Genomic DNA, 16,233 nt, shown 5'->3' on the forward strand with positions numbered 1-16,233 from the left:
AGGCTTAGAACTTGACCAACCTATGTTTAAGTCTCAGTTACATCACTTTATAGCTAGGTTTTGAGTCTATCCCTTAAGCTGTCTATTGTCTCAGTGTCTTAATGGGCTTTATAGTAGCTACTGTGTAAGATTATATCAAGTATTATAGAAACTGATAGTAAAAACACTGACACCTCCATACTGGTTCTGTTTCTCTCAAAACATTGTAGTTTTGTTGGATACCTTGTGGTATTTCATACACTGTAGACACACTCCTGCCTTAGGACCTTTGCTCTTATTATAATAGCTGCCAAATATTATTCACTGAGCTATTCTAATGGCTTACAAGTTCTGTGTCTCATCTTTTGCTTTTCTCCATAACACGTATCACTGACTCATAATTACATATTTTACTTATTTACTTGGATACTGTCTAAACCCACTAAAATGTAAATTTCACTATATCAGAGATTGAGATATTTTGTTCAATACTTTTCAGAACCTTGGACAATGTCAGACATGTAAACTTAGAGCCCAATAAATACTTGCTGAATAAGTCAGTAGATGAAGAAATGATTGAATAGCATTAAGTTTTGATTAATTAATTATACTTCCTCAAGGCTAAAGACAATGAACCTGACCTCAGTTTGCCTCCAGAACCAATAAAATTTCTACTCCAGTCAAACCACTCAGCCCTAAACAGCCAAGCTCATTCCTACCTCTAGGTCTTTTCTCATGTTGCACCCCATACTTTTGTTAAATTAAGTACCTGCCTTGAGTTTTCTTTTAATGGAATTTTTCTGAGAACAGAAAGAAAACTAGGAAATACAAGACAATTTACTTAACACATTGCTGTGAAACTTTAGAGGAGTCACTACTTTTTATTAAAGAAGAAAGGAAACCTTAGACAATTGTAAAGGGCACTGGTAGTAGTAACATAGGATCTACTACTAAATGCCTGAGTACCACCTTCTTCACTGACACGGCAAAAATATAAAAGAAAAAAAGATGACATTATATTGATAAGCACAACACATAATATATGATTTATAGTCAATGTTTTGAATTGATAATGAGAGATATGATGATCTAGTTCCCCAAGTAATGATTTACAAATTGGGAGAAAAAGCATGCTAAAGTATTGAACACTTATTAAGGGAACTGAGTTAAACTGCTTGTCCCGTGAAAATACATTAATACACAATTCTAGTGACACTCTATATGAGTCAGACTCTAAATGAATTTCATAGGGCAAATTTGTGTAAAAAATATTTCTGAACAATTAATGAAAAGTAGAAAGTTAAACTTACACAAGGTTGGGACAGTATAAAGAAGGGGGTTACAGACCTGTGAATGTGATCTTATTTGTAAATAGGGTCTTTGTAAATACAAACAGGTTAGGATGAAATCATTAGAGTGGACCCTAATCTAACAGAATGGTCTCCTGATAAAAAGAAGGGAAGAGACAGACAGAGGGAGAACACCAAATAGCGACAGAGACAGAGACTGGTGCGATGAACTGCAAGCCACAGAGACCAAGGACTGAAGGTCACTGCCAGAGATTATAGGAGGCAAGTTAGGGTCCAACTAGAGACTTAGAGGGAACAAGGCCCTACTAGCACTATGATTTCAGACTTCCGGTCTGCAGAACTATGAGAGGAAAAATTTCAGTTGTTTTAGGTTACTCAGTTTGTGACATTTTGTTACATCAGCCTTTGGACTCTACCCCAAAACTGGAAGCAACTAAGATTCCAGTCAGTGAATGGATAAACAAAGTGTGATGCCTCTTCACAATGGAATGTTATTCAGTGGTTTAAAAAAATAAATGAGCTATCCAGTCAGAAACAGACGTGGAGGAAACTTCAATAAACAGTGCTATCTGAAAGAGGCTAGTCTAAAAAGGCTACATAGTGTATGATTCCAAAATGACATCTGTAAAAGAAAAGCTATCAAGACAATAGTGGCTGCCAATGGGTTTGGAACAGGGAAAGAGAGACAAGTAGATAAAACGCATAGTAAAAATTCTGTTACTTTTAGAGTAGTAAAATTATGCTTCATAATGTTATGACGGGTCATTTGTTAAGGTCTATAGAAACTTACAGCACAAAGAGTGAGCCTTATTTTATACAAATTCAGGAAATCATTTAGGAGGTCAAGGAATTTCCAGGAACATAGACTTTGACACAGTAGTCTAACTGTATTGCCAATGTATGAAAAAAATCACAGAAGGGGTTGATGAAAATGGTGTTGATCTAAGTAGGTTTGGAGTCTGTAAAACTAAAGACAAAGGAAATGGGCATAAGTGGTGTACACTAATTGAGCAGTAGTCTTGCAAAGGAGTATGGATTAAGGATTCGATATTGCTACATGTATATGCTGATTGCAAACAAGTAAAGGAATGCCAGGTTTCTCACAGCTTGCATGGGAATTTACAGATTAGCAAAGGGAGAAAGTACGATTGTCCCATATAGTAATGGAGTAGAAGTGTCAGTATGAACTTAGGTTTAGCTTAATACAGGTACAGATTTACATATAGACATATTTATATAAATGCACATAAACACAGGTTAGTATACACACATGTATTTCTATGCTTTGTCAGCTGACATGGACTAAAAATAAGTGATACCTGAGTAGCAACAAGCATACCTCACAGATCTTGCTTCCATTATCATTCTGCAATTATGGGAACCAAGGCTCCTTGTTTCAATGGTGGCTTATGCTAGGAATGATGCAAGAAGTATAAAAGATGATCCTGGAATGTCTCATAGAGCCAGTGCTAAATGCACCCCACACTGATGTCAGAAGAGAATAGTAACCAATGAAAAAGACAAAACTCCCAACAACAAAAGCTGGAACAATTTAAATAACAAAAATTAGTTAGCATTGGATTACAACCTAGAGTATAAAATAAATATCAATAAGCCTTGACTGATATAAATAAACCCTTGAATAAATTAATAAATGGGGAAGTGTTAAATCCTTCATGCAAAGAATTCCAAATAATTTAGGTAGGTACTCTGCCATCCATGAGGGGGAAGATAACTTCCCACTTTTTAGGTGTGAGTTACACAAAGTGACTTCCTTCCTAAGAGCATGGTATGGAAAGGGGAAAAAATAATTTTTTTTTTTTTTTTTTTTTTTTTTTGTACAGTAGAGAAACCTGACAAACACTACCCCCAAGGTGGTTAAGGTCACATGGGTAAGGAACATATCACATTGATTATATGCATCACTGATATGATATGATAACAATGACACTGTGATCCTTGTCCCAGTAGTCCATAACTTCATTCCCATGAAATAACATGACATTAACTTAAATAATGGGGGAAACTATAAAATACCTGACCAATACTCCTTAAAACTGCCAAATCATCAAAGTCAAAGAAAACCTGAGACACTGTCACAGTCAAGAGGAGCCTGTTACATATGACAACCAAGAGCAATGTGGCTTTTTTTTTTTCTTTTTTTTTAAATATTTTTTAGATGTCAATAGACCTTTATTTTATTAATTTATTTATATGTGGTGCTGAGACTCGAACCCAGTGCCTCACATATGCCAGGTGAGCGCTCTACCACTGAGCCACAACCCCAGCCCAGCAATGTGGCTTTCTTAATGGGGCAGGGAAATAGCATTTAACTGGATAAATAGCATTTATCTTAACTGGAGCAGGGAAATAGCATTCAGGAAGTATGAGCAAACTGTGAATCTTAGTTAATAATAGTGTTTAATATTGGTTGATTGCTTGTAACAAATCTACCATGCTAATGTAAGATGTCAATAGTAGGGGAGTATGGGATCCTCCCTACTATCCTCTTAACTTTTATGTAACTCTAGCATTATTCTAAAATAATCCAGGATACTGTAAAAAAGGTAAATGATATAAAAGTTAAAAAATAATTTAAAATGTAGCTAGGATGGAAGATTCTGATAACAAGTGCTATAAAAATTTCATCAATTGATTTATTAAATCACTATTCCTTGTGTCACTTGGTTTATATCCGTTAGCAAGACACTCAGGGTTCCTCCAGCCATGTCCTATGCTCTCATAGGTAAATATATATAAATTAATACAAAAACAATGTTTTTGAATTTTGATACATATCACAGAAGAAAACTTCAAAGTGCAATGTAAGTACAGACAGTGAATACTTGGTGTGGATAGAGAATGATGTAAAAGGGGAAAAGCAATCTTCTCATTTCATTTGTTGAAAGGATAAAAGTGGGTTTTCCAGGGCGTTCCTAACAAATGAGCAATGAAATTTAAAATAGAACTAGAAGCTCCAACTTCTCTTAAATTTCACAAATTGCTATAATATGACCATGAATTTATGGTAATTTTTGAAAATCACTAAAGATGAAAGAAGTATGCAAGTCTCCAGAAAAATCTGGTTTGCCTAAGATAAGTATATAAAAAGAGAAACTAAAATTAATTCCTGCTGTATGATGTAGGAAACATGAAGTAGAGACTATTACTGTAAGCTGATAATTATTTTTACTTATGAAGAAGCAAAGATACATTTTTCTAGCACTAATAATTATGTTAGGCACTTTATAACATGTCACAGTATGAATATTAACTTGCATAGTGAATATCAAAGTTTTAAATTTTCCTATTACTCTCTGATAAATAATATCTACCTTCTCTGAGCTATTGAGAAAATTCAATTATTTCTGGATAATAGCATTAAGATTGAATAAATCAGCCATAGTTTATCTTTAAAGATCCCGTTTGTTTTTTAGTTTTAGGTAGATAATAAAGGGGATTGTTATTTAAGATAACTCTATTCAAATTCAGTTACTTAGTAACTTCTGATGGGTTTTGATTATCCAAATTTTTTGAAGTTATTCAAGTAACTCTAGTAATAGTTTTGTCAAACATTTCATTTACCTTCCATGACAATGCTTTGAATATAAATAAAAATAATTACTTTTAAATTAGTCTAGATGTGGCAATTACATTGAAAACATTCAATTTATCCCCCAAGCTATAATAAACTAATGAAAGATAGATATAAATCGCTCTTCTAATTCATGGTTGCTTTAATATGGTAGTTTTTTTTAAAACCTGTCACAACAGATTCATATCAAGGTCCCAAACAGGGTTGATTATGAAGTGCTCTCATTGTTTAAAACAGTCACAAAGTAACGGGTGGGAGGAGAGGCTCACACTAATAAAAGCCTATCTTAACATATCAAAAGAAAAAATAATAGTTCCACTTTAATTATTAAAATTCAACTGATTCCAAGCATTAGAACCAATTTTGCAAAACTGTTCTACAGGCATTAAGAACAATCAGGAGGGTATGGGAGCAAATTCGTTACAACTCCAAGAAAGAGGAATGTCTGCCTGCTCAGGAACAGGAAGTGAATACCACTTTCTGAACTTCATTGTAATATTCCTTGAGTCACATGTTCTTAACTGGAAGGACGTTATATCTGTAGGGCACTGGACAAACCACATAAACACCATCCACCTGATAGAAGAACAAGGCACAACTTAAAAAAAAAAAATACTCTGAAGCTAGAGGTGACTTCCCTTAAATTTAAGGAAATATATATCTTTTTTCTTTTTTTGTTTTTGAGAATTTCAGATCTTGTATTTTCCTGTAGAGTTATAAAGTGAAAATATTTTTTTAATTTTTTTACTGAAAGGAAAGAAAGCTTAAATGTAATAAAATTGGGCTCTCTACTCAAGGTGCAAAAGGAAAAACTATTATTAATTTCAACTAATATGACATTAACTGAAATTTCCTGTGTGCTTATAATCTGACTGGAGTATTAAAGCCCTTATGTATTATCACTTCATGTAAGTCAGTGCATGTCAATTAAGAGCCCAGACTACAGAGCCAGGCCTCCAGGTTCAAATCCCAGATCCAACATTCATTTGTAGTATGGCCCTGGATCACTTAATAAACCTTCATGTGCCTCAGTTTCTTCAACCATAAAATGGAATTAATGATAAATTCTACGTGAGGTGGCAGTTAGATGTATAGATAGGAATAACACTCAGAAATTTCACATGGATTACATTTCTCTTAAATAATCTTTGTGAAGATGGGAATATGTTTAAGATGAATTCTTCTGATGATTCCTTGCATCTTAAGGTAGCGGGCTCTCAGTTTATTTACTTACATAATTTATTGTATTTTTTTATTCTATAATTCAGAGCTTCTGACCACTACATTTGAAATGGAGAGATTGTTAAAATTATAGACTCCTGGAATCCACTACAGACACACTAAATACCTGCGACTGGACTTGAAAGCCTGCATCTTAAACAAGCGTCCCAGCTCTCTGACAAGTGCCAAAGTTTGAGATAAACTGGTCTGGTGATTTGAGTCCTGGTTTTCAATTCAGTAAAATGCAGACGATTATAGTCACATTTATCCTATAGTATTGCTGTGATAAGTGAATGGAATATAGCAGACAGAAAATGTTTAATGCAATGTTAGCCATTTTTACAATTAGATGTTAATTCATTTACTTGTTTAGAACGTAGAATCTATGTTAAGAGTAGTACATTATAAGCATGAATAAGAAAACCGGAACTAGTTTGCTGAAAGTTTTAAAGTCAGATTTAAGAAAATAGCAGATGTATAAAAACCAAACCAAGTGTTCTGAGTAGAAAGGCAATATCAACATAACTTTCCAGAAAATAGATGAATACGGTAAAAATCTGACTATTTAAAAATTGAATAAAATGAAGCTTCAGATTAACTAATAGAATCAAACTAATAGAATGTTATGTTGGAAAATAAATCAAGGAATTATGAAGTATTTATTTTAGAATCTATCAGTATAATAACTACTACCCACTCAAAAAAAAAAAAAAAGAAAATGGAAATGATATGTATATAATTATCTGTTCTTAGTTATGATACCACCAAAAACTATTTAAGGTTTAGAGTTTACACATTCATCTCCCTCATAGCAAATTGCAGTAGAAATTTTAATATATATTGTTTTGAAATGACAATATTCTCTGCTAATCAAACGCCATAATATCACTTCATCTTTCATTTTATGTTTCTCTTTCTCTACCATTTCACTTCCCACCTGCACATCTCCACATAACCCATCTCTTCCCAACTTCCTACTGCCTAGAACACACTTCAAGTTTCAAGGAGGGTAACTGTTTAAATAACAACTTTAACAAACACATCTCTAAACAGCATTCCTGCATGTGTGTGTATGTCTGTGTTACAATTAGGTATTTTACTCTTCATGTTTTAAGTTTGACTTGGTTTTTCTGTACTTGTCTTCAGTTTCTTAGATATAGCATCTACTTCTGTCTTCACCCAGTCTCAGATATATGTTTAGCTGTTAACTGTACAAGTAACAACCTCATTGGTGCATCCACAGAAGGTGACCTAGATTACACAGTACTGTGCATTAATGCCAAGTCGTCTTGTTCAACGGCAGCTGCTCTATGCGTCTCCTTATTGATATTCAGATTCAACAGACACAAATCACACAGGCCCTTTGACAAGCACACACTCTCCCTGCCTTCATTTTAAACGTGTTTTAAAATAGATGAATAGCATCTCCCCTTCATAAGCACACAGCTGAGGCCATTTGGTCTCCTCTGATTTTCCATACTGTCATGCATCTGACGAGATTATCCCAGAAACATTACTCTTGTTTCTATTTGGTGAAGTTTTTGGAAAATAATATCTTCACTTATGAAACCGAAGCCCATAACAATAGATGCCCATTTCTCTGGCAAAGAGACATTTTGAATCATTATCCTCTGGGAAACACTGAAACCACCCCTTTGATTATGAGAGCAAATGTTGTAATACAGAGTTCTTTCAAAGTGAGATACACAGAATGTGGAAATAAAATGCAATATAACTTATGAATAACTTTTTTTAAAGGATATCAATTATAAACTACCAATCTATTTTGTAAACGTGTAAATACAATAAAATATCTTGTTTGCTGTGTGACCATTTAATTCTCCTGCTCATAGCTGAAAGGGTTAGAGAAAACATTTTCTGTACCTAAGTACTGAAAATCACAAAATTGTTCACATTGACTGATATCACTGATTTATTTAAAACAGGACACTTGCTGACACCAGTAAGAAATAAATACTTCTTTTTTGCATTGTATTTTGTAGGATAACACAACACTATGAACTATTTGCAAGAAAAATAATAAGCTAGAAAGAAGTCAGAAAAAGTGGAAAAAGTTCAACAAATGGGAATAGCTTACTCTTTATGTAGATGAACAGTAAGAAACTGAGGTAGAAGATGAGAAGGTAGGTAGCTTTCTTAAGCGCCATGGTCTTATTTAGAGAACATTCTCTGATGCCTTGCTGGTGTTCTGGTCCCAGTCCAGCTCCTGACCCTTGTCTGACTCAGAAAGGAGCAGGTGCCTCAGAGATCCTGGGTGCCATCTCCGTCCCACCCCTCTTACAGCTTCTTTGCAGACTTAGATTCAAAAAGCAGTTGTGCTTCTTAGCATCTCACTTACCCAGGAGGATGGGGTGATTTTTCAAACCTGGAGCAGAGTTTTTTTCAGGCTGGACTGGATTCATTCCTCGCTCAGGCCTTTTCTACCGGTTTTCTTCTGATAATGATGCCTTCTCAAAAGGGCCTTCCTTAAACAGTTAGTCTCTTCACTCACCCTTAATCGGGGAAATAATTTCTGATGACAGTTTTGACACATAATTATTATGATTTGGCAACTTTTAAAGCAACACTGTATTTCTATATATTTTTACATTCATCTTCAAAACACAATTAATTCATACACAAGTAAATTTTTCTGTTCTTAAACCCTTCTCTTAGAATTCAGTCATATTTCTGTTTTCGATAAGGTAGGCCAAGATAGAAGAAAAAATAAGTGGTCACATAAAAGGGACTGAGCTCTGAAGATTTAGGAATAGCTTTTCACCATAAACCCAGTGCCCATTTTATACCCTTCTTCATGAATTATATCTTCTGGGGTTTCGTGAACCTTTTTTTCCCCCTGTAAATCAGAGCAAATATTTGCTTATTTTAAATACCATACTATTTTCTTTTCTTCAGATTAAATTGTTCAAGTCCTCAAAATTGTGTTATTCTTGGACACTTCATGAAAATAACTGCTTGCAAGAATCAGAATGCCCTATTCTCTGATAGGGGTTAGTTCTAGCACATGGCATTTTCGTATTATTAAAACCAGCCAGGTGGCATTAAATGCAATTTATATGACTGATTTTGTGTAAATATCTATAGCTCTGCTGGGTATTTAATTATTTAACATTTATTTTGAAGTCTTTATATTTTTGGCCCATGTATCTAGGTGAAGCATAATATTTTAATAGTCAGCATAAGACTTTTCAGCAATCATATTCTCTGCACTACTACCTAAGGACTTTACTTTCTAAAGGAGGGTTTACCCTTTAAAATCATTCATGATAGCTCATTATGATGACATACACTTGTAGGCCACGGTGGGAGGATCACTTGAGCCCATGAGTTTGAGACCAGAGTGGGCAACATAATGAGACTCATCTATAAAACAAAACAAAATGAAGTATAAATAAGTAAGTGAAAGAATTTACATTTTACAGAATTCAGAACAAGTATTATTTTTTAAAGATTTTCCTCCTTATCATGCAAATAATTTAATTTGGTCAATTTGACTAAAAATGATTTCAGATTACAGAAATATTACTTTTGGGGGGGTGTATGTGTGTGTTTGTGTGTGTGTGAGAGAGAAAGAGAGAGAGAGAGAGAGGGAGAGAGATTTGGAGATAAGATCTCACTATATTGCCCAGGCTGGACTCGAACTCACAAACTCCCTATCCTCCCCTGTCAGGCTCCCAAGTACCTGGATTTATAAGCATGCACCACCATACCAGGCTTTACAAAGGTATTATTAATTCATTACTCTAATCTCTGTATTTTGCCAGCTAGAGAATTAAGATGCCGAGTAATTATTCCTTGTTCCCACAGTTATTTGCTGATGTGGTGGCAGTGTTAGTACAGAGTATTCTCATTGATTTCTAGAACATTCTTTCTTCAACAAGTCTAGTTATTCCCTTTTCATTTTTATATTTGTGTATTCCTTCATGCCTTCTGCGAGAATCTCATTCTGGGAAACTCACATACTGGACCAACTTGATCTTCTCTCTGTCTTAAAAAGACCTCCAACATGGACCTGAAGTCTAAGGAACTGGCAACATGTAAGGCCAATTGAATAGACTGGAGTGGAGATGAACAGTTCCAGGCATAGAAATATATGATTATAAAATAAGATGTCGGAAAAACATGCTATACAAAGAACCGTTGTAGGAATTGTACCTCTTGAGTGTGAATATAGAAGGTAAGGGGATCGAAGCTTTATTGAGGCCATAAATGAGTGAACAGCAACTAAGTGTCAGATTTGGAGCTGGTCAAAAAATCCTTTATAAAAGAAGTGACATTTAAGTTGAATTTTCTTGAATACAAACCTGCCATAATCTGGGTGTTTATGTTCCCCCCAAAGTCAAATGAGGAAACTGTGCTAGTATTAAGCCGTGAACTTTTTTGAAATTAAGTTATGAGGGCTCTATCCTCATGAATAAGATGAATGTCCTTATAAAAGACACCTAAAGGATCTTATGCGAGCTTCCCTCCTACTACATGAGGACACTTAAAAGGCACTGTCTCACTGGAACAAGTTCTGATCGGATCCTTCAATTTCTGGTGCCTTGACTTTGTACTTCCCAGTCTCCAGAACTGTAAAAAATAAAGTTCTGTTGTTTATAAATTATTTAATCTAAGGCATTTTGTTATAGGAGACTGGAATCAAACACAGTACAACAAATAAATGGGGTTGGGGTAGACTTGAAGGTATTGCAGAAAAGGGTAAAGCAGCTGAGATCAAGGAACTATGGATATTCTAATACTGTAGAATGTTCAGAAGAGATGTTCAAAGGTAAAACTCAGCAAGTCCACAAAATCACAGTAGTTTAACTTTCATCTCAAGGATAGAAAATAGTAAGTTTTAAGTACTAAATTCACATGATGGGTTTGTGTTTAGAAATATAACTCTAATAGTAATGTGGCAAAGGATGGAAGACCGTGGTTAGGAAGCACAGAAACCAGAAAAAATACATTACTTTTGTCTGCAAGAGAAATGATGGGAACTGATAGGAATAGAGACAGTGGGATGACCAAGAAAAAATGAGTGTAAAGTAGATAGACCTAAAGTACCTAGATTGAGAGTAAGGGACCAGTAAAGTCATAATTTTTGCCAGGTTCTGAGCTTTGGCATTTGGGCTAATAGTAATGCCACTCAAGAAATGAAGAATACAGACAAAGCCTCTGTTTCTGTGCAGGAGCCTGACTAAAACAGAATTAAATAGATCTTCTCTAACTCTTCCAAGACGTCTTCCAGGTCTTTTTAAACTCTGTTCTATTAGTTAGGAAGAAATACAATAGAGAAAGTAGAAAAACAATTTTCTCCTGTTCAAAGGAAAAAATATATATATTAAAAATTTCCGGGGCTGGGGAGATAGCTCAGTTGGTAGAGTGCTTGCCTTGCAAGCACAAAGCCCTGGATTCAATCCCTAGCATCACAAAAAAAAAAAAAAAAAAAAAAAAAAAAAAAAAATTTCCCCAAAAGGGTTGGAATTTCATACCATCTTGCTTCATTCTACTTGAAACCCTCTCCTCCCTAGGTATGGGAAAAAAAAAAAAAAAAAAAGGAAAATAGCAATACTGGTGCATGCCCATAATCCCCATAATCCCAAAGGCTCAGGAGGGTAAGTAGGAAAATTACAAGTTTGAGGCCCACCTGAGCAATTTAGGGAGGACTTCTGCAGCTTAACAAGACCCTGTCTCAAAATAAAAAAGGACTAGGGTTATAGTTCAGTGTTAAAGCATCTGATTTCAATCTCCAGTACTATTACTACTACTACTACTAATAATAATAAAGGAAAAAAATGTAGACATATTAAACTTTGAGAAATCTATAAACATATAGTAAATATGTCAATAGAGTAATCATATGTTATATATGAGTCTAGAACTCATAAGGGACCTCTGGGTTAGAAATACAAGTCTACATAATGATGGCATCTAAAGCTCTTTGGAGAGATGACAACACTTAGCCAGTAAGTGTGTATTATTTAAAAAAATTAAAAGGGCATTACAAGGACCAAACCCCATGAGTCATCTAGGTCTTGAGATTCAGAAGAACAAAGTTAAGAAGAGGACAGAAGAACAGAGAACAGAAGGGTAATCCAAGAACATGGGAGATCTTTCCATCTTCTAAGATCTTTTTGATTTCTTTCTTTAGAGTCCTATAATTTTCACTGTAGAGGTCTTTCACCGCTTTTGTTAGATTGATTCCTAGACATTTTTTTTCCTAAGACTATTGTGAATTGGATAGTTTTCTTGATTTCTCTTTCAGTGATTCATCACTGATGTATAGGAATGCAAGTGATTTATGGGTATTAATTTTATGTCCTGCTACTTTTCTGAACTCATTTATAAGTTCTAGAAGTTTTCTGTTGGAGTTTTTTGGGTCTTTTAAATGCAGATTCATGTAATCAGCAAATAGGGATAGTTTGAGTTCCTCTTTTCCTATTCGTATTCCTTTAATTTATTTCTTCAGGCTAGAATTCCCAAGGACTATGTTGAAAGGAAGTGGTGAAAGAGGGCATCCTTGTCTTGTTCCAGTTTTTAGAGGGAATGCTTTCAATTTTTCTTCATTTAGAATGATGTTGACCTTGGGTTTAACATACATAACTGCTATAATGTTGAAGAATGTTCCTACTATCCCCAGTTTTTCTAGTGTTTATGAATGGATGCTGTATTTTGTCAAATGCTTTTTCTGCCATCGATTGAGACCTTAGAAGATGTAAAGATCTCCCATGTTCTTGGACAGGCAGAATTAATATTGTCAAAGTGGTCATACTACCAAAAGTGCTATTCAGATTAAATGTAATTCCTACTAAAATTCCAAAGACATTCTCCATAGAAATAGAAAAAGCAGTCATGAAATTCATTTGGAAGAAAAAGCGGCTCAGAAAAGCCAAAGCAATTCTCAGTAAGAAAAGTGAATCAGGAGGCATCCCAATAACAGATCTTAAATTATACTACAGAGCTATAGTAACAAAAATGACAAGGTATTGGCACCAAAACAGACATAAAGAACAGTGGTACAGAATAGAAGACACAAAGACAACCCCACATAAAGACAGTTATCTCATACTAGACAAAGGTACCATAAGCATACATCGGAGAAAGAAGAATGATAACCTCTTCAACAAATGGTGCTGGGAAAACTGGAAATCCATATGTGGTAGAATGAAATTTACTTACTCTGTAAAATATTCAACTCCAAGTGGATCAAGGACCTAGGCATTAGACCAGAGACCCAACAAGACTCCTATAGTGCAAGAAGTTAAATCAAGAATAGGATGGTCTCAAACTAAATGCTTCTTCACAGCAAAGGAAACAATCAATAATGTGAATAGAGAACCTACAGAATGGGAGAAAATCTTTGCCATCTGGACCTCAGATAAAACATTAATTTCCAGGATATATAAAGAACTCATAAAATTTAACACCACAAAAATAACCTAACCAATAAATAGGCAAAAGAAATGAACAGACACTTCACCAAAGAAAAAATATCATTGGTCAACAAATATATGAAAAAAATGTTCAATCCTCTAGCAATTAGAGAAATATAAATTAAAACTACACTTATTCCATCTCACTCCAGTTAGAATGGCAATTATCAAGAATACAATGAATAATATATGTTGGTGAGAATGTGGGAAAAAAGGTTCACTCATACATTGCTAGTGGGACTGGTAAACCGGTATGACCATTATGGAAAGCAGTATGGAGATTCCTCAGGAAACTTGGAATGGAACCACCATTTGACACAGTTATCTTACTCCTTAGCATATACCCAAAGCACTTAAAATCAGCATATTACACTGACATGGCCACATCAATGTTTATAGCAACTTGCTTCACAATAGCTAAGCTATGGAACCAGCCTAGGTGTCCTTCAACAAATGAATGGAAAAAGAAATTGTGATATATAAATACAGTGGAATATTACTCAGCCATAAAAAAGAATGAAATTATGGCACTTTTCCTATAAATGGATGGAACTGGAGAATATCATGCTAAGTGAAATGAGTCAATTCCAAAAATGTTCTCTCTGATATGCTGATGCTAACACACAATGAAGGGCAGATGGGCGGGGAGGGAAAAGAAGAAAAAAAGTTCTTTGGATCAGACAAGGGGGAATGAAGGAAGAGAGGGAGAATGGGAATAGGAGAGAGTAGAATGAATGTCACATAAATATCCTATGTTCATATATGAATACATGACCAGTGTAACTCCACATCATGTACATCCACAGAATGGGAAGTTATACTTCATGTATGTATAATATGTCAAAATATATTCTACTGTCATTTATAAATAAGAATAACAAAGAAAAATTTTTAAAAAAGAAGGATAATCCAGAGAAGATAGCTTCCTAGAAAGCCAATCAAGTATTTCTTTAACACGGAATGCTTAACTGGTCATCTACAACTGAGAAATCAAATAAGATGAAAACAGAATTGGTTGCGAGTTTGGTGACATGGAGGTCATTGATGACATTGAGTAAAGAAATTTCAATGTGTTTAGAAGAAATATAAGGAGAAAACAGCTTGCAGAGAGAAAAATGCAAGGAATTTTGTCATAAGGAATGGCAAAATAATTGGGAGCATAGCCATAATGCAATAGGCAGATATATAAAGATAGATATAACACACACATATATCAGGGTTCATATATCTACATGTGATATAAATTATAACAGAACATTGAATATTTACAGAAATGACCTAGTAGACATGGGCAATTGCTGACACCTTTCTACTTTCCTTCTACTATTCCACAGCAAGTTAAGAAAAGGAATTTGTTTCATGATCTATGTTCATACAACTCAATCCAAATTAGTGCTAGTGGTATTAGAATAAATTATGCATGGAAATCTTTGTCACCTCCAGCTCCATGGTCTCAAGTGGTAGTTTCTTTGTTTTAAAAACAAGTATGTACTAAGAATAGGCCTTTCCATTTTCCTTGCAGATTTGGCAACTTGGGAGGTTCTGCCCTATGCTCAGAATCTCTCTCCACTTCCTCAATCTTTCAAACATCAATATTATAATAGTAAACATTCTATGCTAATAGGCTTGGCGACCTCTGGAGAGAAGGGTTTATTAAAAGCAAATACCAAAAATGTGGAAGCATAGAACTGTTTACTACCTTTTTATGGTGCTTTTGATATTTCTCAAAATTTTGGCTTTTCTATAAAATTTGATTTTAATATTCAATATTTAAAATTATTAAAATGTTAATTATAAAATATTAAAATTATAAAATATTTAAAACTGAACATTATATTGATGAACTAGAGAGAGGTTTGTTTTATGTGGCTAATGTGAGAATTTTATTTCTCACATATTGTTAGGTTCCTACTTAGTATACAGCAGGTTTTGTGCTATATTAGGGGGAGTTGGGGATGTTCTAGACAAAGAGAGCACAATAAGGAATGACATGGAGTCATGAAATGTTATCAATGCAGAAATCTGTAAATAGTTATCCTGAGGGTAGAATGAACAGTGAAGATTGATAGGAAATGAAATTGAGCAGGAATACAATGTTCAAGTCTTAGAAAGTCAAGTTAAGCAGTTGGCATACCACTGGTTGAGCAGTGGTCTCAAATTTGTCAATTTTGAATTGGATCTCTGTAATGTGGCCAGGAGTACATATTTTAAATGCTTCCCAGATGATTCTGATGCTTCATTCTACTTCACTGATTCCCAAGAGCACTAGACTTTTAAGCAGGGAATCAAACATGACATAGATTGATTACTGGTCTCTGTGGAGGACAGTTTTGACAGGAATACTTGAACAAACAGACAGTCAACCTAGGAGGCTAGTGCAGTTCTCATGTTAGAGATCCAAGGACTGAATGGGTACTAGAAATTTCTCCTTTCTGAGAAAGGAGGAATTAGCTTCTGAAATACTAATAGGACTTAGTTAATCATTGACAGGATGATTCCCAGGGTTCTGGCCTTGCAGACTAGCATGTTAAATGCAATCAGTGGAGTTAAAAAAATGTAGAATTATTTTGAATTTCAATGCTAGGCAGTGAAAAAATATTGAATAATAAAATTTTTTTGCTATAAACAGCACATGTACATTAAATGGACAGGATACAAATAAAATACACTGCCGAACATATGTTTCTGT

The 16,233-nt window shown here is 34.5% G+C and overlaps 2 protein-coding genes across 3 annotated transcripts in view; one reads left to right on the forward strand and one right to left on the reverse strand.

Moving 5' to 3' along the window:
- The window catches only part of CRB1 (crumbs cell polarity complex component 1), a 198,153-nt gene extending 189,745 nt beyond the window's left edge, over positions 1–8,408 (reverse strand). For both annotated transcript variants that reach the window (XM_079107983.1, XM_079107982.1), the window contains exon 1: positions 8,204–8,408. In XM_079107983.1, the coding sequence (XP_078964109.1) occupies positions 8,204–8,273 (70 nt within the window). In that variant the 5' untranslated portion in view covers positions 8,274–8,408. The remainder of the gene's footprint in view (positions 1–8,203) is intronic.
- Positions 1–16,233, forward strand: part of F13B (coagulation factor XIII B chain) — a 370,477-nt gene that overhangs the window by 165,341 nt on the left and 188,903 nt on the right. The gene's annotated exons all lie outside the window — the stretch shown is intronic.

Source organism: Sciurus vulgaris (genome assembly GCF_902686455.1).
Source record: "Sciurus vulgaris genome assembly, chromosome: 12".
Classification (NCBI taxonomy): Eukaryota; Metazoa; Chordata; class Mammalia; order Rodentia; family Sciuridae; genus Sciurus; species Sciurus vulgaris.